The sequence below is a fragment of the Sinohyriopsis cumingii genome, unplaced genomic scaffold (assembly GCF_028554795.1).
Source record: "Sinohyriopsis cumingii isolate HCF-2022 unplaced genomic scaffold, ASM2855479v2 utg000426l, whole genome shotgun sequence".
Taxonomy (NCBI): Eukaryota; Metazoa; Mollusca; class Bivalvia; order Unionida; family Unionidae; genus Sinohyriopsis; species Sinohyriopsis cumingii.
The window spans coordinates 2,201,906-2,224,714 of record NW_028315897.1 but is presented as its reverse complement, the minus strand read 5'-3'; the positions used below and the strand labels follow the sequence as shown (position 1 = coordinate 2,224,714).

The 22,809-nt window shown below is 34.6% G+C and overlaps 1 protein-coding gene across 1 annotated transcript in view; it reads left to right on the top strand.

Moving 5' to 3' along the window:
- Window positions 1-11,446, top strand: part of LOC149774072 (transcription intermediary factor 1-beta-like) — a 37,974-nt gene extending 26,528 nt beyond the window's left edge. The window contains exons 2-4 of the mRNA XM_089945842.1: window positions 432-472; window positions 5,238-6,288; window positions 11,438-11,446. Of these exons, the coding sequence (XP_089801968.1) occupies window positions 432-472; window positions 5,238-6,288; window positions 11,438-11,446 (1,101 nt within the window). The remainder of the gene's footprint in view (window positions 1-431; window positions 473-5,237; window positions 6,289-11,437) is intronic.
- The last annotated feature ends 11,363 nt before the right edge of the window (window positions 11,447-22,809 follow it).

Below are 22,809 nucleotides of genomic sequence, written 5' to 3'. Positions count from 1 at the left end.
AAGATAATGAAGAAGAAGGCCCCACTTTCTACCCCCAAACGCCGGTCCTGATTATATATATATGTATATATATATATATATATATATATATATATATATATATATATATATATATATATATATATGTGTGTGTGTGTGTGTGTGTGTGTGTGTGTGTGTGTGTGTGCCCCGATAAGGATTGTGCTAATTTTTTTAAAGTGATTGTCTCTAATATTTTCAACCTCAGAAAGTGACACAGGATGAAAATTTCTCTCTATCTCTTTCTCGCTCTCTCTCTCTCTGTAATATTCAGTTCATCTACACCCATAAATACATGATATTATCTTCACATATATAAGGATTGTGCTATTTTGCATAATACAATAAATTCAAGAGGTACCACAGGAAGAACTGTAGAACAGAAAAGGTAAAATGGTCTGATTTAAAAACAGGTACGAACAAGAAAGAATGATAAAGAAGAAAGGCTCAGAAAGCATCAGGCATCTGTGCCCCGTCCAGAACCCTTAACAGATTGGGATGAAAGGGTTTGCATAACATACTTGTGCCCTCAATGATTCAAAATTGATCTGTAACTTTATAGGAAAGATATAATTATATATATATATATATATATATATATATATATATATATATATATATATATATATAGTTAATATATTGGCAGAGGTAATTGTCACCAGAATCTTCTGTTCAAAATAGTATTGATTTTGGACACAATAAAGACCACCCCAGTGTTTTCCTTACTCGCAATATGTCGGCCTATTATGCGCACAGCTTTGAGAATAAGTAATGTTTATATATCGGGCTATGGAAATGAAATACCTTACTTTGCACTGTTTCTGTCAATATTTCGGTCGATTAATTAGGTCAGTTTCATATCGGGTTGTACAAAATTCAACGTAACTATACCTATAAAAGGCAAGAGATACTAAAACAAACTAAACTGATTGTGGAAAAACTTAGTAAATTTAAACATTTTATAAAAAAAAAATAAGCTTTTATGTTGAAGAGAACCAAAACGGAATAGGGTGTAATGTGTTTACAACGTCTCTTTTATGGGAAAATAAATTATTAAATAATATCGAAACAGAATATACACCGGGAGATTTCTTGAGAATTCCGATCTAGCGGCAAATTGACATTTTGGATTGCAGATGAATTTGTACGTGTGGACAAGTTCTAGCAAGATAGGAAATGGGGACTAAAATCCGGTATTGTTTTAATGTTTAAATTTCCATCTTTTATATATTGTATTTTTGTATGATTCTAAATGATACATAGCAGATATGATTTTCTGGGTTAAATGTTCAAAGAGATCATAAATGGGGCCTTCATGTTGAAATTTAGAAATCACATTCATATAGGCAATTAGCGTAGACGTGTGGGATACTTTTGTTCAATACCATTCTATACCTGATGCATTTGTATAGAAAGTCAATCAATCAAATTATTCAGTTACATAATGAAAAACAAGATAAATTCATATTAAAAATATAAATGTCATTTATGTCATGTTATTTAACTTTCCGATTTACTTTTGAAGATTTCATTTTCGTTTCACAAATTGATCTGAAAGCAGAAACAGTCAAATGACTAAAAAGAACAGTTTAAATTTTCAATGGAAAGTTTCAACAATATTGCATCAGGTAACATTATCATGCATGGTGATGTCGGGAGTTTTAAACTAAACAATATACAGCGCCTGCATTAACTATGATGTTGGGAGTTCTAAATAACACACTATACGATACCTGATTGCACTGTGATATTGGGAGTTTCATATTAAGCAGTATATAATGAATAGATTAATATGAAATGGATAATTCATATAGTAATTGTTTTTATTGCTCATATTAAAAATAGTAGTTCTCATGTGTTCACTCAAAGAAGAGATACAGATTTGCTTAATTCAACAATGCTTTGGGATAGGAACCTGACAGAAATATGCACAGTACAGGTCCACAGTGACAAAATACAATTGTTGCCGCATAGACCTGTCATGTTAAATAAATATTGACCATGAAATTGAATTAAAAAAGTAATTCTGAGGGAGAATAATTTTTCATACATATATATAGAGAAAGGTATTTTGTACTGAACATAATTAACTAAACGTTACCATTTCATTCGGACAGTGTGACCACCATGTGCAGCTGTCAACTCCTGTCCAATAATGTATAGTTTTATTTGTTTAATTCATTAACGTTTATACTATACATGTACATGTACTGTTATTAACTAAATTTGTATTTTCAATAATGTGTTGCAGAAAATGGTTTATGTAGAGCGCTTGATGCAATACCTGCAGGTATAATATTTTGTATTATATTTGCACATACATTACATTTTTTTGCATGAAATCATAAATACTTCTTATTCTTGGCATCTGGACTTAATGGGAATCACTCACTCGTCAAATACATACAAGACTTATAACAACCTTACAAAACATGAATACAAATTTATTGTACTGTTTCAATTAAAGCTGACATTTTATGCTGTACTTTTTTGTCAAACAAAGTGTATGTCATAAGGAACCAGGTTTAACATTAAGGTATGATAGGTTTAAGGTTGATTGATGAAATGATTTAAAAGATTATTGATTTTTATTCTCTAAAGGTATAAAATATATAACACAGACTCATATATATATATATATATATATATATATATATATATATATATATATATATATATATATATAAGGTGTTCTCAAACAGCATCTCCTTTGGCTTATTCAATGTTGGTATAAGCTACAAAACATATACTTGTAAATTATCTGTTAGCTTTACGCCTAGAATTTTAACTAAAACGTTTACGAAATTTTAACGCAATTAAGACTTTAGTAATTAACACATTATTTTCCACATAACTAGGAATGTGACTTTATGCTATAAAACATAATAAAGAATATATCATTCAGAATCATCTAACAATCATTCAGTACAACAGCTAATAACATCAAAGAATAAAATAGGTCAAGTGCCGTTGCTAAACCTAAGCAAACAAATGACAACGATTTCAAGTATTTTAATAATTTCAGTTTATCTTACCTACTTAATGGACAATGTGATAATATTTATTTAATTTCATAATCTCTATAGAGGTAAACAAATCAAAGAAAATGTATCATCCATTTTTCTCTAATAATGACTTTACTCAGTTTTATGGTACTTTTGAATAAAATAGAAAACATATATACATGTTTTTCATTATCCATATGCTCTTTAAAAATATGCATATTATCAAACAGTACATATATTATGTATTTGCTGCCATATACACATGCATACGAGTGAACATGGTGGCAACATATTTAAAGCATTGCTCATAATCGAGGTAGATGTTTCTTTCTTTCTTCAATTGGCAATCATGCATACATGTTAGGTAATTCAATAGATATATCCGACCCTGATCTGAGATCAATAACAAACATTAGGTATATATTTAATGATACTGGTTTACCCAGAGCATTTGGAAATGTGTTGTCATCTGAACACACACTCACAAAGAATATATATATATATATATATATATATATATATATATATATATATATACATATATATATATATATATATATATATATATATATATATATATATATATATATATATATATATATACATGTATCCCACGCATCCATTCATGCATACATGCCACACTGATATTTATGCAGCAGTGTAGTAAAAGCAGGGGGAAATCATACTGTTATACATGTACTAGATATAAAACAAACATGTGTAGGTTTTGGTGACCAGTTACAATACTGTAACAAGATAACCGGATCGGATTTCTGGATTCACAATATAACACTTTTGACGATGATATCAATACAATGTTTAGTAATGGATGACTTCAATGAGCAGTTAATTATGATCAAAGTGTGTGTATATAGAATCCAAAATATTGGATTAATTAACATAATAACACACAGACTTAAGAGTGAAAAATAAAAATAAATTACTTTACAGTATAATTTCTGTAAGTCAAGGAGTGAATGATTCGCAGTGATTTCACAATGAAGAGATGGATATGGTTTACTAAGCTAGTTAACAATGTTGAGTTTTACTCATGTAGTAAAATGAATTCACTCAGATAGTGAAATTATGTAAACAAAATCAAGAAGAAAAAAACTGATATACAAATCATCTTTACAGTCCCGAAAGATAGAATGGGTTTTACGAACCCCAAAATTAGCCCACGGCTGAAGCATTATATGTAAAGACATTCACTCCGTCATCAGCACACTTTATTTCACATCCACGCCGCTAGAGGTCAGCTTGACAGCTGCTACAGTTAATTCCTGTGGTTGGCTTTACAGCTTGCACCACGTTGACCCCGATCACTCCGATAACTTTGAATGCTCCGGTCACTCTGATCAGACCGACTACTCCGACCACACTGGACACTCCAGACACTCTAGACACTCCATACACTTTGGACGGATCTACACAGCTCTATGCACTCTGGCGGGAAATTAAATTGAGATTATATATGATAATAATCAATCATAAGGAAAGGGGGGTTCACTCCCCCACGCGAATATTGGCAGTTGACATAAATGACAAACAATACACTTACAAGCCGAATGTGTTGATTTATTTCAAAGAAGTTGTGGAAACTTTCTGGATACATATAATAATTGTATAATCATATAAAAAATAGAAACATCAAACAATACATAGATATTACTAATATGCATATATTCTAAATATGATTAGCTTTCGGAATTTTAATTAATGGATGCAACGTTATCAGAACTGTATTGCTGCATTAATTTTATTCGTTTCTATGTTCTTTGACTGATGTAGAATAGGATAACCAATGTATTTGCTAATGCTAACATTGCTCTAGCTAATGGTCTATTCCTGCGAATTGAGAGCTTCTGTGGTGTATATATTTACTCAATGACTTAATGACGATAAGCGAAAACCGGTACGACATGTTAACGTCTTGCAATAATGATTATTATCCTAACTGATATGAACTGAGTTCAGTTGTGACACCGAGGAGGTGAAGCATATGTGCTTACGAATAACGCGTAGGCTCATTTACTGCACTCGTGACATCAACAGGAATATATAATAATGTATCCTACTGGTGAAATTGATGTTTGTATAAACTTATTTTCTAATATTAGAAAATGCTAATTGTGCCCACAACAGCTTACTACATATGTAATTCTACTTACATTTGTCGAAAAAACTGATCGTATCTTCCAAAATGTCCGCTAGCAGACTCGAATGCGGTATTTGCTTGGACAGATTTAAGGATCCTAGGCTAATATCCTGTCACCATAGTTTCTGTTACAAGTGTATTGAGGATTTGGTGCAAAATACTATTAACAACGGCTTTTTTAATTGTCCCCTTTGTAGGGAAAAGGTGAAATTACCATGGGATGGCGTGTCAGGTTTCCAAAAAAACTTTTACATTGATATTGAATGCGGTGAAAACTTTCTCAACCCTGACTCTGGTGAAAACTTTGTTTGTGACATTTGTGATCCGAAAAAGATGGGATGCATTAGATGCTTGGATTGCGAGCAGAATTTGTGCCAGTCATGTTGTCATGTCCATGAAAAATCGAAAGGGACTATGCATCACAAAATATGCGACTTGGGAACTCTTGATTATAAAATGAAAGGTAAAATTAGGCAACGAATAGTTTGTGATCAACATCCCAAAGAGGAAATACGGCTTTTTTGCCAAGACTGTAAAGTGCTTATTTGTATCGTGTGCAAAACGGATATGCACGAAAAACATGACACAAAACTTGTACCTGATGCTGCAGCTGATATGAAAAAGATTCTACAGACCAAACTGAATGAATGCTCACACAAGATGAAACGTATCAATGCTTATAAACAAAAGGTAGAAGATCTTACAAAGAGTATTAATGATGCAGAGCAGGAGGAAATCAGAACAGTTGAAGCTAAGCATTCACAGTTGAGCGATCTACTTAGTCAAGAAGTGGCACAAGTTAAATACAGAATAAACACTGTTTACCATGACCTGAGACAGCAAAACGCAGGTTTAGAAAACTATGTGCAGGATGAATTCAAAATGTGTTCTAACGTTATGAACGATGCGCAAGAGTTGAAAGACCACGGAAATGACATCGAAATACTTAAAAAAAGCCCGAATCTTGAACAATTAATGTCTGGAGTTATATCAAGGACTGATCCAACAACGAATATACGTCTGAAGAATAAACTCTTTTCTCCAGCTGATAACAATTTAAAGATCTTGATTTCTTTGATTGGCACTATGCAAGGGTCTACTGATTCAGTAAGTATCAACTTCGTAAATTGCAGCCATAATTTAAGTCCTTTATTCTTACCTGTCATTAACTAAGCAATGTGTGTAGTCCCAACGGAAATAATATACGTTTGTTCATATATTCAGTTTAGTTTCTGCGTAAATATTCTTGAAATAAAATAATGAACTTGTGCATTCATTTGTGTCTATTACAGCGATTGCCTCCGCTAAAATATTAATTGAAAGCCTTGTTGAGAAGGAAAAACAAATAGAAACAGCAATAAACATGATGAAATTGTAACAGACATACCTTGCAATAGAAATTTGATCTGTATATGGGCCAGTTGCAAAAACATTTGCTGCAGGCAATATATTAATCTGATGTATTTTACATGTGACGAGTGAATAATCACCAAGTAAAAAGAACCAACACTAATAGACTCAGAAGTTATCCCAAGATAAATCTAGGCCTTTACAGTTTTTAAGTAGGTAATATGAACGACTTATATGTATATTTAAAGCCTTAATGTAAAAAAACGACCATTTAACTACAAAACAGTTACATTTGACTTAATTTTCATCCGTATGAATATTTAAGCATAGGAATGAATGTTGAGTATGTTCAAAACAGAGAACAAGGTCAATACAAATAATGAAGAAAGGTGAGATACATAAGTAAATGGTTGATATTGTACCTACCAAATTTAGATAGGAGATAAACAAAACCTACTAGTTAAATGTTTCACTGGATTGAATTTTTAAATCAAGCACACGGGTGTGTATAAAGGATGAAAGCATGGCTAAAAGTATAGTAATTTTAGTGATGAAACATTCCAAAATGCATTTCATTAGAGACTTCCATCTCTGAACCTTCAGCATCCTATTCAACTATGTGTGAAATATAGTATGCAACGTCATGCACATAATATGACTGGGTGCATACTGCTCTTTGGTGTATTGCACGGGGCCTTTCAAAAGCGTCTCTTCAATATTGGTAATTACTGGATAGAAGTGGGTGTGAAATGATGAGTCTTCATATGTGTACCTGAAGTTATTTAGATTCCACCATATACTTTCACGCCTAAATTCACTAAATTGGCTTAACGTACACAACCCGTTCATTATATTTCATGGTGCCGTGTCTGTTGCGGATGCATATGCCATATTTTTGTACTTAAAGTTGTTTTCTAGAAGACGAAAGGTATCATCCGTGTGAGACACGTTGAGCTACTGCGGACATCAAAACGTTCCAAAATTAGGTTGCATCAGATTTAATCTTTATATTTTAGATCTGTTTTATTTATGTTGTCTTTGTCGTCACCTATCCATTACTCCCACTACTATCCATGTACGTTCAACGCAAATCATGGAATCAGGAATTCTTTTGCAAAATTGAGACTTTTCAGGCCACGGAGCGGTTAGGGGGCTCCTGGTGATGGAGTGATCTTAGACTTTTGCCTTTACAGATAACTGACATATCATGTTTGACCGCACGGGTTCGAGGTTTCGGCGAGGCCAGCGTGTGTTTTACAATGTTTTTAGTAGCTTCCCTTGGGTTAGTAGTTCCTCCTGACTTTCTTCGGGTTTGCCATGAATCGAATATCCTGGCCATCATGTATTGCCTAGCATGTGCTGAAAAGGGCGGTGAGCCCAGAAAGACCACGGCCAACCTGGCAATCACGTGTTTCACGCTTTTGCTCATTAATTTGGCTATAGTGCACATTTCTGAATGTGTACGTCTCTTTTAACACGTTTCCGTTTAATATATATATATATATATATATATATATATATATATATATATATATATATATATATATATATATATATATATATATATTCAGCATAAAATGTCAAATATAGCACACTTGCACAGTATAAAGGTACGCAAAGTCAACTGCTGAATATTTTTTACATGTGGGTAAAGTATTTACTGTGATATCTCATTATACTCAGGCGAAAACTGAGTCTCTATCCTCGTAGCAGTGTTAATGTGGATTCAGTCACATACTTTTCAGGTCCGGCATGAAATCTTCAAAATAATTAATATATAGTACTAAAATAACGATTCTGGGATTATTGGAATTAGTAAAGCTAACAATACTAACAATATTAAAGAAAAATTCCTTACTGACTTTCTCTGAAATCATTTGATACCGTTCCTATCATGTCAAGGCTATCAACGCATCAAACAGTAAATGAGGAGGGTTCATTATTTCAGTGGAAATAAGGTCTATATAGGCGTTCGACATGCCATTACAGAACTCACGCAAATTAAACAACCATCTAGCAATTTAAACACCCGTCCACTAATATGATTTCATTATCGTTCATATCTTCCCCTCAACTCCACAGGTATGTGTAGTGATCCCATATGCCTTAAATTTACAACTTAAATCTTAACAGTTTTATCGATTATTCACCCTCTGATTTCCCAATATTTTGTGAGATCGTCTGACATAACATAAGATAAGATGTTCAACCTTTAAAAAGTGTCTCTCCTACTAAACACTGTCCCGACAGTGAAGGTGACAGTCCACGTGACAAAATTGCTGATAGTTTTGAAGACTGTCATTCTTATATTGTCCGACGGAATGCTGTATCAGATACAACAAAGCAATTTATTTTCCTTCCTGTGCTGGCAAGGTTCTCATTAGCACACATCCATTACAAACATCGATACACTCGGTTCTAATCAGACGTTGTTAGTGTAACAATAAAATTAAAGTGAATAATATCAATTGCGATCGTATATCTTCAATATTGCAACACTTAATCTAATCTTATTGGATATCAGATATTATTTTTATTTCGTCTTGTGCATGTGTCCCATATTAAGACATATACCCACACAATGTACACATACTCACAGTACACATTTTCATTAAAAGTACAGATAGTCACGAAAAGTAATAACTGAAAAGACACTAAAACTACTCACTAAATTGCACATATCCACTAAAATGTATCATGCTCACTTAACATATACATTCTTACTAAAGGTACTCAATACAATTACACATGCAAACTTGAAATACACATAAAGGCTAAAAATACTCATACTCACTAAAAGTATAATTAGTCGCTAAAGGTATTATACTAACAGTACTCACTATAAGACTACATATTCACCATGTCTACTCACTAAAAATACACATGGAAAAGTACACATGTAGAATACACATATTTAATTAAAGTACTGATTAAAAGTAGACATACTCACTAAAAGTACTCACGAAAAGTACACAAACTCACCAAAGGTACACATGCTCAAGAAATGTACTCTTGTTAATTTTTGGCATATGCTGATGCATGAAAAGGATAATTTTTGTAGGAAATCCTCTTTAAAAATAGCCGTAATGTCTGGAAATAAAATCTCAAATCTCTAACAGGTTTGAATTTCACAAAGCGTCACATATTATATTACTCTCTGTTTAAAAAGTAATTTAATTAAATATTTAAAGTTTCGTACCTTTCATTGCTTCGATTTTTGTTTTACTTTGTAATAATGGTGATATTAAGCAATACGGAGGTTTAAGTCTGATACATGCAATAAGTAATGGTGTTTTCCAAACTTTTTGAGTAAAATATTTTCCTTTGGGTAGAAATCTATGAAGTATCACGATATAATATAACTGAATTTTGAAAATGTGTTAGTAATGTTTACATTCTATTTTGTCCTAATTCACATTTATCTGGAAATATTTGAGGAAAAGGAAAATACAATTATCATGTACTTATATGATCCCCATGCGTAATGACAGGTTAGAGAGAATATCGTGCTATTATTGTCCGTCAGCTGGTCTGTCCATCCTTCCTCGTTTCCGTAGGCTAGAAAGACTGTACTTTGTTATCTGACGACAATTTTCGGAGTTTTTTTATTGTATTTATTTTTTATAACGGAAACTGTAACCGCTGTATATGGTTGGTATTTATTCACAAATAGGATTGTGCCTTCTTTATCTGTTCCCAATATGCGGCTATGCCATTACAAAAATGTACAAAATGGGAATTTTGAAATTTCGATCGTCATTTATCTCATATCACAGTGCTTGGAAGATGGTGTTCAAAGTTTTGTGCTTGGAATATTTGGGGAAAATGTGGAATATAAGCTCACACAAACACACAAACAAAACACACACACACACACACACACACACACACACGCACACGCACACATAGATCTCGAAGGAGTTTTAAAAGATTGTAGACTATTAAACTACAAGTTAACACAGGCTTTAAGCTTTCTATCTAGACATTTTTTGGAGAATATTTCGCTAAATATATCAAAGAAAATGTAATTGGGGAAAAATGTTTTCATCACCACTTTTCAAACACAACTTCTTGGATTGTATTGATACTGTGTTGACAAGTTAGGGGGTGGTGTGTACTATCGTTTTACATTTCCTCTGACTCAGGTATGGGGACGATTAAAAGAAGAAAGGAAATATATTGAGATTAACCTTCGTATCGCTGCTCAGACCACTTTGAGGGAAAATTTAAAATATTAAGGTTGTGTGCATATGGGCGATGTATTTGGTTGGTGTAAACACACAAAGGGTCTTTAATGTTTTCCTCTGAAAATTTCCGTTGCGCACTCTTTTGGGAAGCTCGATGTAGCGATTACTATGCAGGTGTGTACTTCCGTCCTCACCATGGACTAATCTCCTTATTGAAGAGCAATACCTACATACAAGCTGGTTTTAGAAGAGAATTGGCTTTCGATTCATTAAGCAGTTTATATATTCTAACATCTATAAAATATCGTTAATAAGATACTGGCGAAACCTTAATTATGTTAAACAAAGCTCTGGTATAAAATGCAAATAATGTTTTAGTGAGTAGATTGTAGTCTCAGAAACATTCACTAACATTAGTAATGTTTGTATGTATATTAGCCAAAACGTACAATATCTTATCAACTATTTATTTGTGACCCACTCCTGAGTTTCAGCATGTAGATTGTATTGATTACCCATACGTTGTTGCCATGCCGGACATAGTTATAACTGAATAAGCGACACGTTTCCAAGAACTTAAAACGTATTCCTGCTTGTGTATCGGTGTTGAGACGCCGCACATTCAAATGATACAAATTGTGAAAAGTAAATTTTGCATTTCAATCCATCGAAAAAGAAACATAGTTGATTATATGAAATCATGCCCTTTGTATTTCTAGCTGATTTGACAGTAGGAGTTCTTGATGGTATAGGATGCTGTTTAGCCCGGATTGCATCCACCACTATTATTTACACAGGTGGTTAAGCAATGGATGACATTGTATGCATGGACATTTGAGTGGGAACTGCTGATAATGAGTAGAAGTGAGTACAATCACATCCTAACAGTCAACCTCACCCACCCCCACCACAAAAAGGAAAAATAATAATGCGATAGAGAAACAAGGTAAAGAGCCAAGAAAAACAAAACACAAATATGAAACCCAACAACAACAAAAAGATCACTATGAAGAAGAGCATTTTCTTTGTAATTATTCTGTCTGTTAGATATCTGGATTATTAGCTGTCTCTGGAATATTTGTCTCGCCCAAATATTACGAGTCAGGTCCTATCATATATAAACACAGACCTCAAGTAGCATAAAATTATATATTATATTAATGTTCAAAGAATGGAACATTGATCTATCGGAAATAAAAAGCCACACTATAATCCATTTATCAAGGAGTGTCGATAGCATCTACTTGACAATGTTGCTGTCTTTCAATGTGCATTATTTATGTTCTGGGTTTTATTTCGTTTGATAACAGAAGAAATGTACATATTACATCGACGTAAGGAAGTATAAACACAAACTATCAATATTGTACGGAATGTATCCTACTATGGCTGGGCTTTTACCTTTTTTGGGAAATCCTTTTGGGCACTCATATCCGGACGAGACCCTGTTTCCCCATGACTGGCTCACTCACGTCATTTGAGTGTGTGCGTATGTGAGAACAATATTAAAAGTGATCAACATGTAACGGTAACTAATACGATACATGTGTAATGCGGGCAGAGGTGTGGAGTGGTGTATTGGCCCTTATGGAGACAAAATAGACAAAGTGACAAATTCTCTACTTCTATACGAAAGCGGAATGTGTATGTATTATATACCCCTTTTTGCGCTTTCTGAGAATAATAGCCTTACTGTATAAATAAATTTATGTGACTTATACATTTTGAATTAATGTTTACTGCTAATGGCATATGTGCATTCAAGTGATGACTAAAAAATCTCATAAATATTTTATCTGTGGACCTCAGCAATAAACATATATTCCGCTGCACACAAGGACAGTGGTGACAATTAAGATACTACTGCAAAATTGGGAGAGAAAATGTCATCGTCAGAAAGAACATTAGAACACTGGGATCTACGGGAAAGTTGAAAGAACTTACACATGAGTTGGAGAGGTACGACTGGAACATTATACTCTACGAAGTGCGCTGGAAAATCTTTGGCGAAATAACAATATATGAAGGGCACAAGCTCCACCTCAGCATGAGAGTGAACACAAATTAATGGTATAGGATTTCTTGTCCACAAGGTTTTTGTGAACATTCATACATATATGGATCATCACTGTCCTCAGAATTACTGTGTAATAATTCCAATTTATACGAATGAAACGGATTTTCTGCAATATGATTGGATGTAAACGGTCACTGATACTGATCTAGCATATTTTACACATCGATACATTCTGGAACTACTTTTGATTTGCAATATAAAGAAACATTGCAGACACGTCGATGTGAGAGATTGTTTCCTCTTTTAAATTTTAATTCAGCAAATTAATGTAAATTCTACACTTGTTATAACATTCCCAATATTATTGTGATTGAAATGTACAGTTTACAATTTAGCGTTCGTCTCTACATAATCGAGCAAAATGGGCAATAACGGTGATTTTCTGCGGAGTTGTTTTTATCAATCAGGAGTTTAAAAAAATGATAGCAGTGATTAAAGCAGCTGAGATGAATTTGATGATGTTGCGATGGATGTTACAAGCGCGGAAAATGAAACAGAACAACATAAATTGACAAATTCTCTCACAGAGCACCCAATAACCTCAGTCACCCTAGCCATGCACAACAACAACAATAATTGCGTGGGAGCTGCGACAATCGATTTTGAACTGCTGAGGGATATAAACCAAGAATAAAGAAATTATCTGTGGAGCACTTAAAATCTTATCAAATAAATCAATACTTAAAGGCTACTAAACGAAACATAAAATGGGGCGATTGCGTTTTTAATGGTAAATGTTTTCATTTTTGTTTTATAATTTTGTTCTCTTATTTTCAAAAGTGGGTGGGTGTTGCAGGCATGGTGTGAACATGACCACTTACACAAAAAATGCAAGAATTCCTTGTAAAATATTCGGGAAGCCATAACAGATACTTGAAGGCAATGGAATAGATATTGATATTCTCAAAAACAAAGAATTTAAAACTGCTAATTCAATGTTAAATGCAAAACTGAAATTGAATTTACATTCAGGTATTTCAAGGCCCAGTCAGCAGTACCAAGCAATTTCCCTGGAAGAATTTGAAAAAATCAATGCGTTTCTTCAAAACTTTGACCCTGTTTCCCTTCGATTCGAAATATGGCATATGCTAGTTATTCATTTCCTGGCCAGATGATATAATTTCATCATCAACGGATTCCAACTTCCTTAGAATTTGCAAATAATAAATCTGGCATGGAGTAAATTTTTTTTTTAAAATCACGAAACAATTAAATAAAACAAAACAAGATATTATTGATGATAAGCTTGAAGAAACGTCAGACAAAATAATGTATGCAACTGGCACGAACACTTCAGAAATGTAACAAAGCAACAAAGGCCTTATTTACGCAGTGCAGTAAATAATCACCAGGATCTAAAAATTTCGCTGACAAATTGTAGGCCTATACTTGTGAACCGGTCAAACCACTGCAATTCTCCTCATTCATGCCAGACATCTGCAATAATGCAGGAGTGCAACGCTATACTGGTCAGTCCCTTCATGCAACAGCAATTCAACAGCAATTCAAGCTATGAGTGATGCTGGATTTGCGACCATACCTGTTTTGTTTCCGATATAGCACAAACGTGAGGAGTCTCTGAAAACTTATAGTCGAAGACCGAGCGCTGAACAAAAACTAATTAGTTCAGTTTCAGAAAATATGGCCAATGGTGGCCAAGCTCTGTCAGTATCAGACCCTAACACCCACCTTCACTACATATCAAGGTCAGCAACCATTGGTAAAATCTCCAAATCGGTCATCCCTTCCAACACTCCAACACTCAATTATTCAACCAAGCAAAACACATGGCCGGTTTAATAACTGCACATTTAATTTCGCATTTGATAACTGAAAGGGGTCTTTTATGAATTAACGGTGTTGAAAATGTTATAAAATGTCATTCCTGTAACAATTTATTTAATTATTACCTTTTTTGGTAAGGGATAACATCATCTTGTTCACATTTCCATGTTGTTCATTGATACAATGCATAATGATTTAAGGCTTGTTTGGAAATTTCATTTAGCACACTTGTTCAATCGGTATCAGCTGTTAATTTGCAAGGTCGTCATCATCTGAGGCAGCAGATGGGACTACCCAAAATTGAACAAGAATGTTGAAAATAAACGAAACGTGTTGAAACCACTGATAGCCATTGAATAAGCTGGAAAGTATGAAGTTTCTGAATAAACGTAAGTGTGGCAGTAGTCAATATGTTCTTGTGATTCTGTACAGGTTATTTATTATCGGGCGATTTGAAGCGGCGAATGAAAGGAAAGTCATTCGAACTTTATTTACTTTGTGAGTGATTCGGTAAAATGTACACATCGATTAATACCCAACAATGATGATTTATTCCCATATTATTTTAAATCAGGTATTCGATTGAGAGAACTGCGGAACATCTCATTTCTTGTTATATAATTGGTCTTTTTAAACGGGCTCCGTGACAAGTGGCTGTAAAAGGGGTATTTTTTTAAACTAAATTTTCCTGTCTTATTAATTCCCACGGCGGATACATTAAATTAATTTCTTACATGAATCGTGTATTTTAAGAAGTTCCTAATCAGCATACTAGCGGAATTATATTTCTTCTTTCTCGTCTTATTATTATTATTATTATTATTATTATTATTATTATTATTATTATCATCATTATTTTGATTAATACTAGTAGTAGTATTAAAAGTAATAGTAGTGGTAGTAGTAGTATTAGCAGCATCAGTTGTGGTAGTAGTGGTAGAAGTAGCAGTGGTAATATTAGTTGTGGTAGTAGTAGTGGTAGTAGCAGTAGTGGCAGTAGTAAGATTGGTAGAAGTTGTTGTTGTTGTTGTTCTAGGGTTTACCGCCATTTTTCCGTACAATATAGGCCATATATGACGGCCAGTATAACTGGTGGAGGAAGAACCCTGGAAAACCCAGGAAAGAACCACCGACCCACGAGAAGCTACTGGCAAGATTGGTAGAAGCAGTGGTGGTAGTAGTTGTAGTGGTAGTAGTAGAAGTGGTAGTATTAGTTGTGGTAACAGTAGGGATAGTAGTAAAAGTAATAGCATTAGTTATGGTATTCGTAGCAGTGGTAGTAGTGGTGGTAGTATTAGTTGTGGTGGTAGTAGTAGTAGCAGTGGATGCATTAGTAGTGGTTGTGCTAATAGTGGTAGTAGTGGTGGTATAAGTAGTAGTGATAGTAGTAGTAGTGGTGGTATTAGTAGTGATAGTAGCGATTGTAGTATTAGTAGTGGTAGTATAAGTGATACTAGTAGTAGTGGTAGTACTAGTATTGGTGGTGGTAGTAGTATTAGGTGTGATAGTATTAGTTGTAGTATTATTAGCAGTGGTAGTATGAATGGTAGTGGTAGTGTTGGTAGTAGTTGCAGTAGTAGTAGTAGCAATAGATGTAGTAGTGCTGGTGGTAGTGGTAGTATTAATAGTAATGGTAGAACTAGTGGTAGTATTAGTAGTTGTGGTAGTATTAGTGGTAGAAGTAGATGTAGTAGTGGTTATATTAGTAATGGAAGTCGTAGTAGTGGAATTAGTCGTAGTAGCGCTAATAGTAGTAATAGTAGTGGTTGTAGTAGTGGTTGTAGTGGTAATAGTAAAAGTGGTAGTAGTAGTTGTGGTAGTAGTAGCAGTGGTAGTAGTGGTATTAATATTAGTGGTAGTAGTGATATTGGTAGTATCAGCAGTGGTAAAAGTAGTATTATTAGAAATGTTGGGAGTAATAGTGGTAGTAGTGACAATACTGGTGGTAGTATTAGTGGTAGTTGTAGTTGTAGTATTAGTTGTAGTAGTAGTAGTAGCGGTAGTTGTAGTAATAGTGGTAGTAGTGGTGGTAATGGAAGTGGTAGTACAAGTACTTGTAGTAATAGTGGGAGCAGTTATGGTATGGTAGTAATAGTAGTGGTATGGTAGTATTAGTTGTGTTGATGGTAGTAGTAATAGTAGTGCCACCAGTAGTAGTAGCAGAAGTAGTAGTAGTGGTAGTAGTAATGGTATGGTGGTATTAGTTATATTAGTAGTGATGGTAGTAGTAGTACTGTAGTGGTATTATTATTAGTGGTGGTAGTAGTTGTAATAGTAGTGGTAGTGTTCGGTTGTTGTTGCTGTTGTAGGGTTTAACGCCATTTTTCAGCACACGATATGCTATACATGGCGGCCAGTATTAATGGCAGAGGAAGAACACTGGAAATCCCCGGAAAGAACCACCGACCCACGAGAAGCTAGTAGCAAACTTTCTCACATACCAACAGCAGACAGAGGTGAGATGGAAGTGATCAGTAACGGATATCTCTGTATACCACTCGGCCACTCGGGGCCCCCGGAAGTGTTAGGAGTGGTAGTATTTGTAATTATTTTTGAAGTTGTGGTAGTAGCTATAGTAGTATATGAAGCGTTTGCTGGTAGAATCTTTCCACGCGTATCTTCATACTCGATCAATTTCAATTTTGGAAACTCATTTACGTTCATGGTATAATAATATAATTTTAAAAAAATACAATTGGAATCGTTTGTTTTTACAACAATCAGAGGTTCTTAAATATATAGACTTGAAACCTAAAACAATACAAATTGTATGAATTTTCATCGTATACGACCTACGCATCAACCCCGAAATCAAGAGTTAGAAGGTTGACCAGACAACTAGGCACAATATTGTTATGACTACCCGGTAATTTTTCAAGACTTGTGGAAAACGAAGAGTTATTTTTTTGCTAAGATTGTTAACCACGTCTTCTTTACTCGTTATTGGTATTTAAACAAATTCACGGTCAGATATTAGTCTACCTGCATTAATTAACAGCTTTCGTGATTGATATAACCTTACCTGATGTGTACGACACGTTTATGCGGCCATAAACAACTGCGGTTGTATTATATCTCCGGAGAATCTATTTTTAAAGCTATAAAGCTAAAAGAGTCACCATATAGTTTCCATGCTATCAGCTCGGAATACCGCAGAGAGGTAACACGAAGAAGTAAAGTATTACATCAATTATATATATATATATATATATATATATATATATATATATATATATATATATATATATATCATTGAACTGTTCACAGGAAGGAAAAAATGTAGGTCTTTTCCACATGTTTAGATGCTTTTCAAAGTTGAATACCTATATTATAGTGTTTATTCTCTAACACCCTGATGTCAAGGAAACAAATAGCGACCGAAATAAATTGTTGAGTTTTCAAAGTAGAACATATTTGTTTCGGCGGGGCCCGGCGGTGGAGGGAGATGGTTGATAGAATATTATATATCGCTTTAGATTCATTTCAATGATACGCCGGAAACGTCCACGGGTTCTTTACGCGTAATTGGTATGTAAACAAATACATGGCCATATATTAGTCTACCTGCATCAATCAACAGCTTTCGTGATCGATATAACATTACCCAAAGTGTACGACAAGTTTATGTGGCCATAAACAACTGCGGTTATATTATGTGTCCGGACAGTATTTTTAAAGCTAACTAAAGTCAATATATAGTTTTAATATTATCAGTTCTGACCTCCACAGAGATAATACGAAGAAGTACAGTACTGCTTTAATAAGATATATGAATACCTATATTATTGTGTTTACTACCTTGCACCCTGATGTAAAGGAAATAAATATCCACCTTATACATTGTTGAGTTTTCAAAGTATAATATATCTCGTTCGACGGAGCCGGGTGGTGGATAGGTAATTGATAAATATTATATATATCTTTATACTTCGTTTCAATAATACACCGGAAACGTCTATCTTGACGTCAGACACCAGACAAAAAAGGGAATCATACTGGATACGCAATCTTAGAACATTGACACCAAGCAGTTTAAACCAAGAAGACTAGATACATACTGCCATGCACAAATAAAATTATCCTTGGCATGAAGAACATTTTCTGTCAAAGAATAATACAAAATTGGCTTATTTGTCACCCAGTAACCTATATATATATTACCATAACAATGAAATACCCTGGATATAATTTGCGTTGCATAAATTAACTGCAAAAAACTGACGGCTATAAGGCTCATTGATATCTAGGACAATATAAAATATTTGTTATCATCTGCATGGAGTTGATGTAAAATAGTTCAAACATAAAAAAATTATTTTCAAGCTTTTATTCATGTATAAATTTTCATGTAAAATTTCGCATCCTCAACGAATTTTATGTTGTTGTTTTTGTATTTGCCTTGTCTTTTTTGTATATGGCTTTGAAAAAAGACTCATTTAAAGTCTAAAACACTCAGGCCAGTTAGAAACAAGTTTTGCACTGTTCGTCGTGAGTCTACTGCATTTATCTTAATCAATCATTGACACATGTGACCCCTTGGTGGATCCAGGGCACATCAAAGGACTGTTATTCGCCCTATGATTTGTCTTCTTAAAAGGATTTTGTCTTGCGCGTATAGCAACGGTGTATAATGAGTTAAGCATCACTACTGACTCACAGGCGTGACATTTTTATCCAAACACTGGGACGGTTATGTGTACTAGATGTTATTCTCTAGCTTTTGTAAGGAATTGTTATGTGATATTTGGATCAAATAGGAGAAAATATTTGCTGAAACCTGTAATTTCATTACGCAGATCTGTCTAATATACTCCCACAGAGCAGCTGAGGACATGATTTTGGGCGTTTTCTCGCAAACATTTAAGAACAGATGCAATGAAATTGGAAAAAGGCACCAAGTGTGTAAACTGGGACGTTTATATTCATCATGCTTGTACATTATTCTGGGCCAAAATTGTTGTTACCCTTTTCAACTAGTGTGGGTAGTCCGATTCAGTAATTATGTACTTGATATGTATATTTGCGAATATATGCATGTTTATCCACCTTTCTAATACAACATATATTATATTATTTCAGGAAGAGAGAAAAAAGAAAGAAATGGTAAGTTCTAATATGCCTGTCTTCATTGACAAATACAACATTATGTATTAAATAAGGTTGTGATATCATTTTAGACGTGTACATTTATTCGAAATATTCCTCGAATTTAACTCATCTTTTATTACGGACTAAACAGTTACCAGTTCTTTTTTCATGCAAGTTTTCAAGTTTTAGGCTTAAAAGAAAATAAATGCCTCTCAGATCATAAAAGGTAATGTAGATGATTTGCTTCAGCGCGTAGTGAGATACGCCTCTGTTTGAGTTGCATAACACTTGAAAAGTATGGGATACATTTCGAGATCTATGAAATAAATACGAATATCACATGTGAACTATAACATGCACATGCTTCAACATTACGATAGTAATTCAATAGAAACAATATCATTTAATTTGTAAGCTTTATCCAAAGTTTAATACTTTCTTTTTCGATTTAGAATACACCAAACTATCACGATAGCAAGAGGAATGAAGCCCCTTTTATTTTCTCAAATTCTTGCCCGTTTAGCTATGCGATATGTGTACTATGTTATGTGTTCCTCAAATTACGTCTCCACAATGAACTTTCTTTAAAACAAGAGCTGAACGATGCTAACTTCTCATCTATGGAAACATTTTTTTTTGTTGCGTAAAGATGTTATGGGAAAACACAGTGACGAATCATAGGAGAAATGTATGTGGTGAATCCCAAAAACCTTTACACATTCTGATAATGATTGGATCCTGCTTTCAGACAAGGAATGGAAGATGATGATATATTCCTGTCTTATGGAACATATTTAGCTCAGTCCTTCTACGAATTTACAATTATACCATACAATATACTTATATATCATGGTTTTGAAAGTTTATCATATTTATAACTTATATGGATCGAACATGAATGTTGGTGACAGACATAAAATTCTTACTAAGAATCCAAAAAACAACAGCTACATTTTTGTTGCAGTCTGTAGCATAGGCTGCTTCAGGAAAGTAGTTAACTAAAATCGTTTTATATTTTGTATTTCAATCATTTGAAGGGGAAGTAATTAGAAACAATTAGAAGCCTTATCAATAAAGATAATCTTAAGAAGACAATTCTACCGGTCCGGGAAGCATACATTGAGTATGGTGAGCATTAGGTATTAAGCTCATTGTTCAATGCAGATAACACATTTGGAACTAGTCGGTGCCCTGTTTTATTTTTGCTGCAGTGGGATCAGTGATAAGTCATATTCGCTAATTCACATATTCTGGTTTTCATTGTAATTACTTATCCTGTCACTATTGCTTAGCTAATATCTTCTCACGCCGAATCTATACCATCCATATGATGTGAATGCATCCTCCCAGAGCGGAGGAAAAAGTCAGTAGGACCATTCGACCTTTTTCAAACCCCTCATGCGCAAAAATGTAGATGTATCTATATGTTATTCCATTTAGGTACGCGATGCTGTACAGAAGTCTGAAGCCGTGTGACTGACACATTATGCCCGTGGATAACTAAAATACCGCAGTTAGTCTATCTCTACAGTGTTTAATAATTCTTCGTGTTACTATTGTCCGTTCGTTATTAAAATCGTATTGTAGCTTTTTGTTAACTCACTTAGAACTTCATTCTTTGTGGGACTGTGGAAGCTATCTCTTGATATACCCATGATGGTAGAAACTTTTACTTAAAATATTGACTGAATGGTACAGGTAAGTCCATATGTTCTAGGAAAAATAACAGGCCCCAATTAAATGCTGATGACATCGTTTCTTCTTTTATATTTTTCAGTTATATACTTAGTTATAACTTCTAACAACGCTTGCCTTGATATTCATGTATGTGTATATTACCTCAAGAAGCAAATGTCAGAAATGGAATATCTTGTTTCTTTGAATAAATAAACACTTCAACGATAATTAACATCCGTTGTTTATTCGTGTGTAAGTCGAGTTTCGCAATAACAAGGGACCACAACACTATAAATAAGATGTCATCAAAACAGTCTGTGGGGCAGTGTGGCCACATGAACGACTTGTGGGCTACACAGACAGCAATAAGTGCTCCCTTTGCACTAGGAAACCTGTTGCATCAGGTAATGAGTAGATTCCAAGCGCAATTATCAAAGATGGAAGTACATTCACTCTTCTTCATGCAATATTTCTGTCTTTTCTTCCAGATCTAACCTTATAGGTCAAACATCTTCAGCAGCTGTTGAAGCCTCTCCAGAAGGAGGGTATTGACGTTTGAGAAGCCTTTCAACTTCCCCCTAATGTATGGGAGATGACGGAACGTTCACGCGTCCCTAACATCGTTCACGATTCAGGAAGCTGTTGGTTCCTTCCTGTTGGATAGGTCGAGCACTGCGACCGCAGGCTGTGCCCTCCTGGTAGGGAGGTATAGAATTGCGACGGCCAATTCCACCCTCCCATCAGGTAAGTAGAGAAATCAGGCAGCAGGTTGCGTCCTCCCTCTAAGTAGAATGAGCACCGCGACGTCGGGTTGCGCCCTTCCCTGAAGGATTTTGAGCATCTTAACCATTGGTTGCACCCTCCCTTTAGGGATGACGAGCACTATGTTAGCGATTTGCTCCTTCCCATCTAGGAGGTTGAGCACCACAAAACATATTGTGCCTCTGGCAACGTGTTGGCCCCTCCCGTTACGGAGAAAACACATCGCACACATGATGCACAGATTGAATATAAGGTTTTCCCCATCTATCACTGATCAACCTCACGGTACGGCTACAGGGATATGACCTAGCTTCCTCTTCTCCTCTCTCACCCTCCAACGTCCCACCCTGTGCAGGTTTTACAACCCATACACATGATTTAGGCTACGGATGGGGACAGTTTCGTTGTCCCTCTACCCAATAATACTAATTAACATTTATAGGATGCAATGCACAGCTACTATACAACTCAGTGTCCCTGACTGTGAGGATGATGAGGCTCTCTCCATCCCAGTTGACTCCAACGCGTTTGATACATAAGCGGTGGTAAATACCTTCTCTAAGGCCAACTCCATACTCTCAGGTGAATGAGGAAGAAAAGGAGGTATGGTCGTTTGATAAGGTGGTAAACACTGTTTACCATTTGTTCACCCACACACACACATGTGACCCAAACTATCCGGCACACAGTTCTAAAAGATCC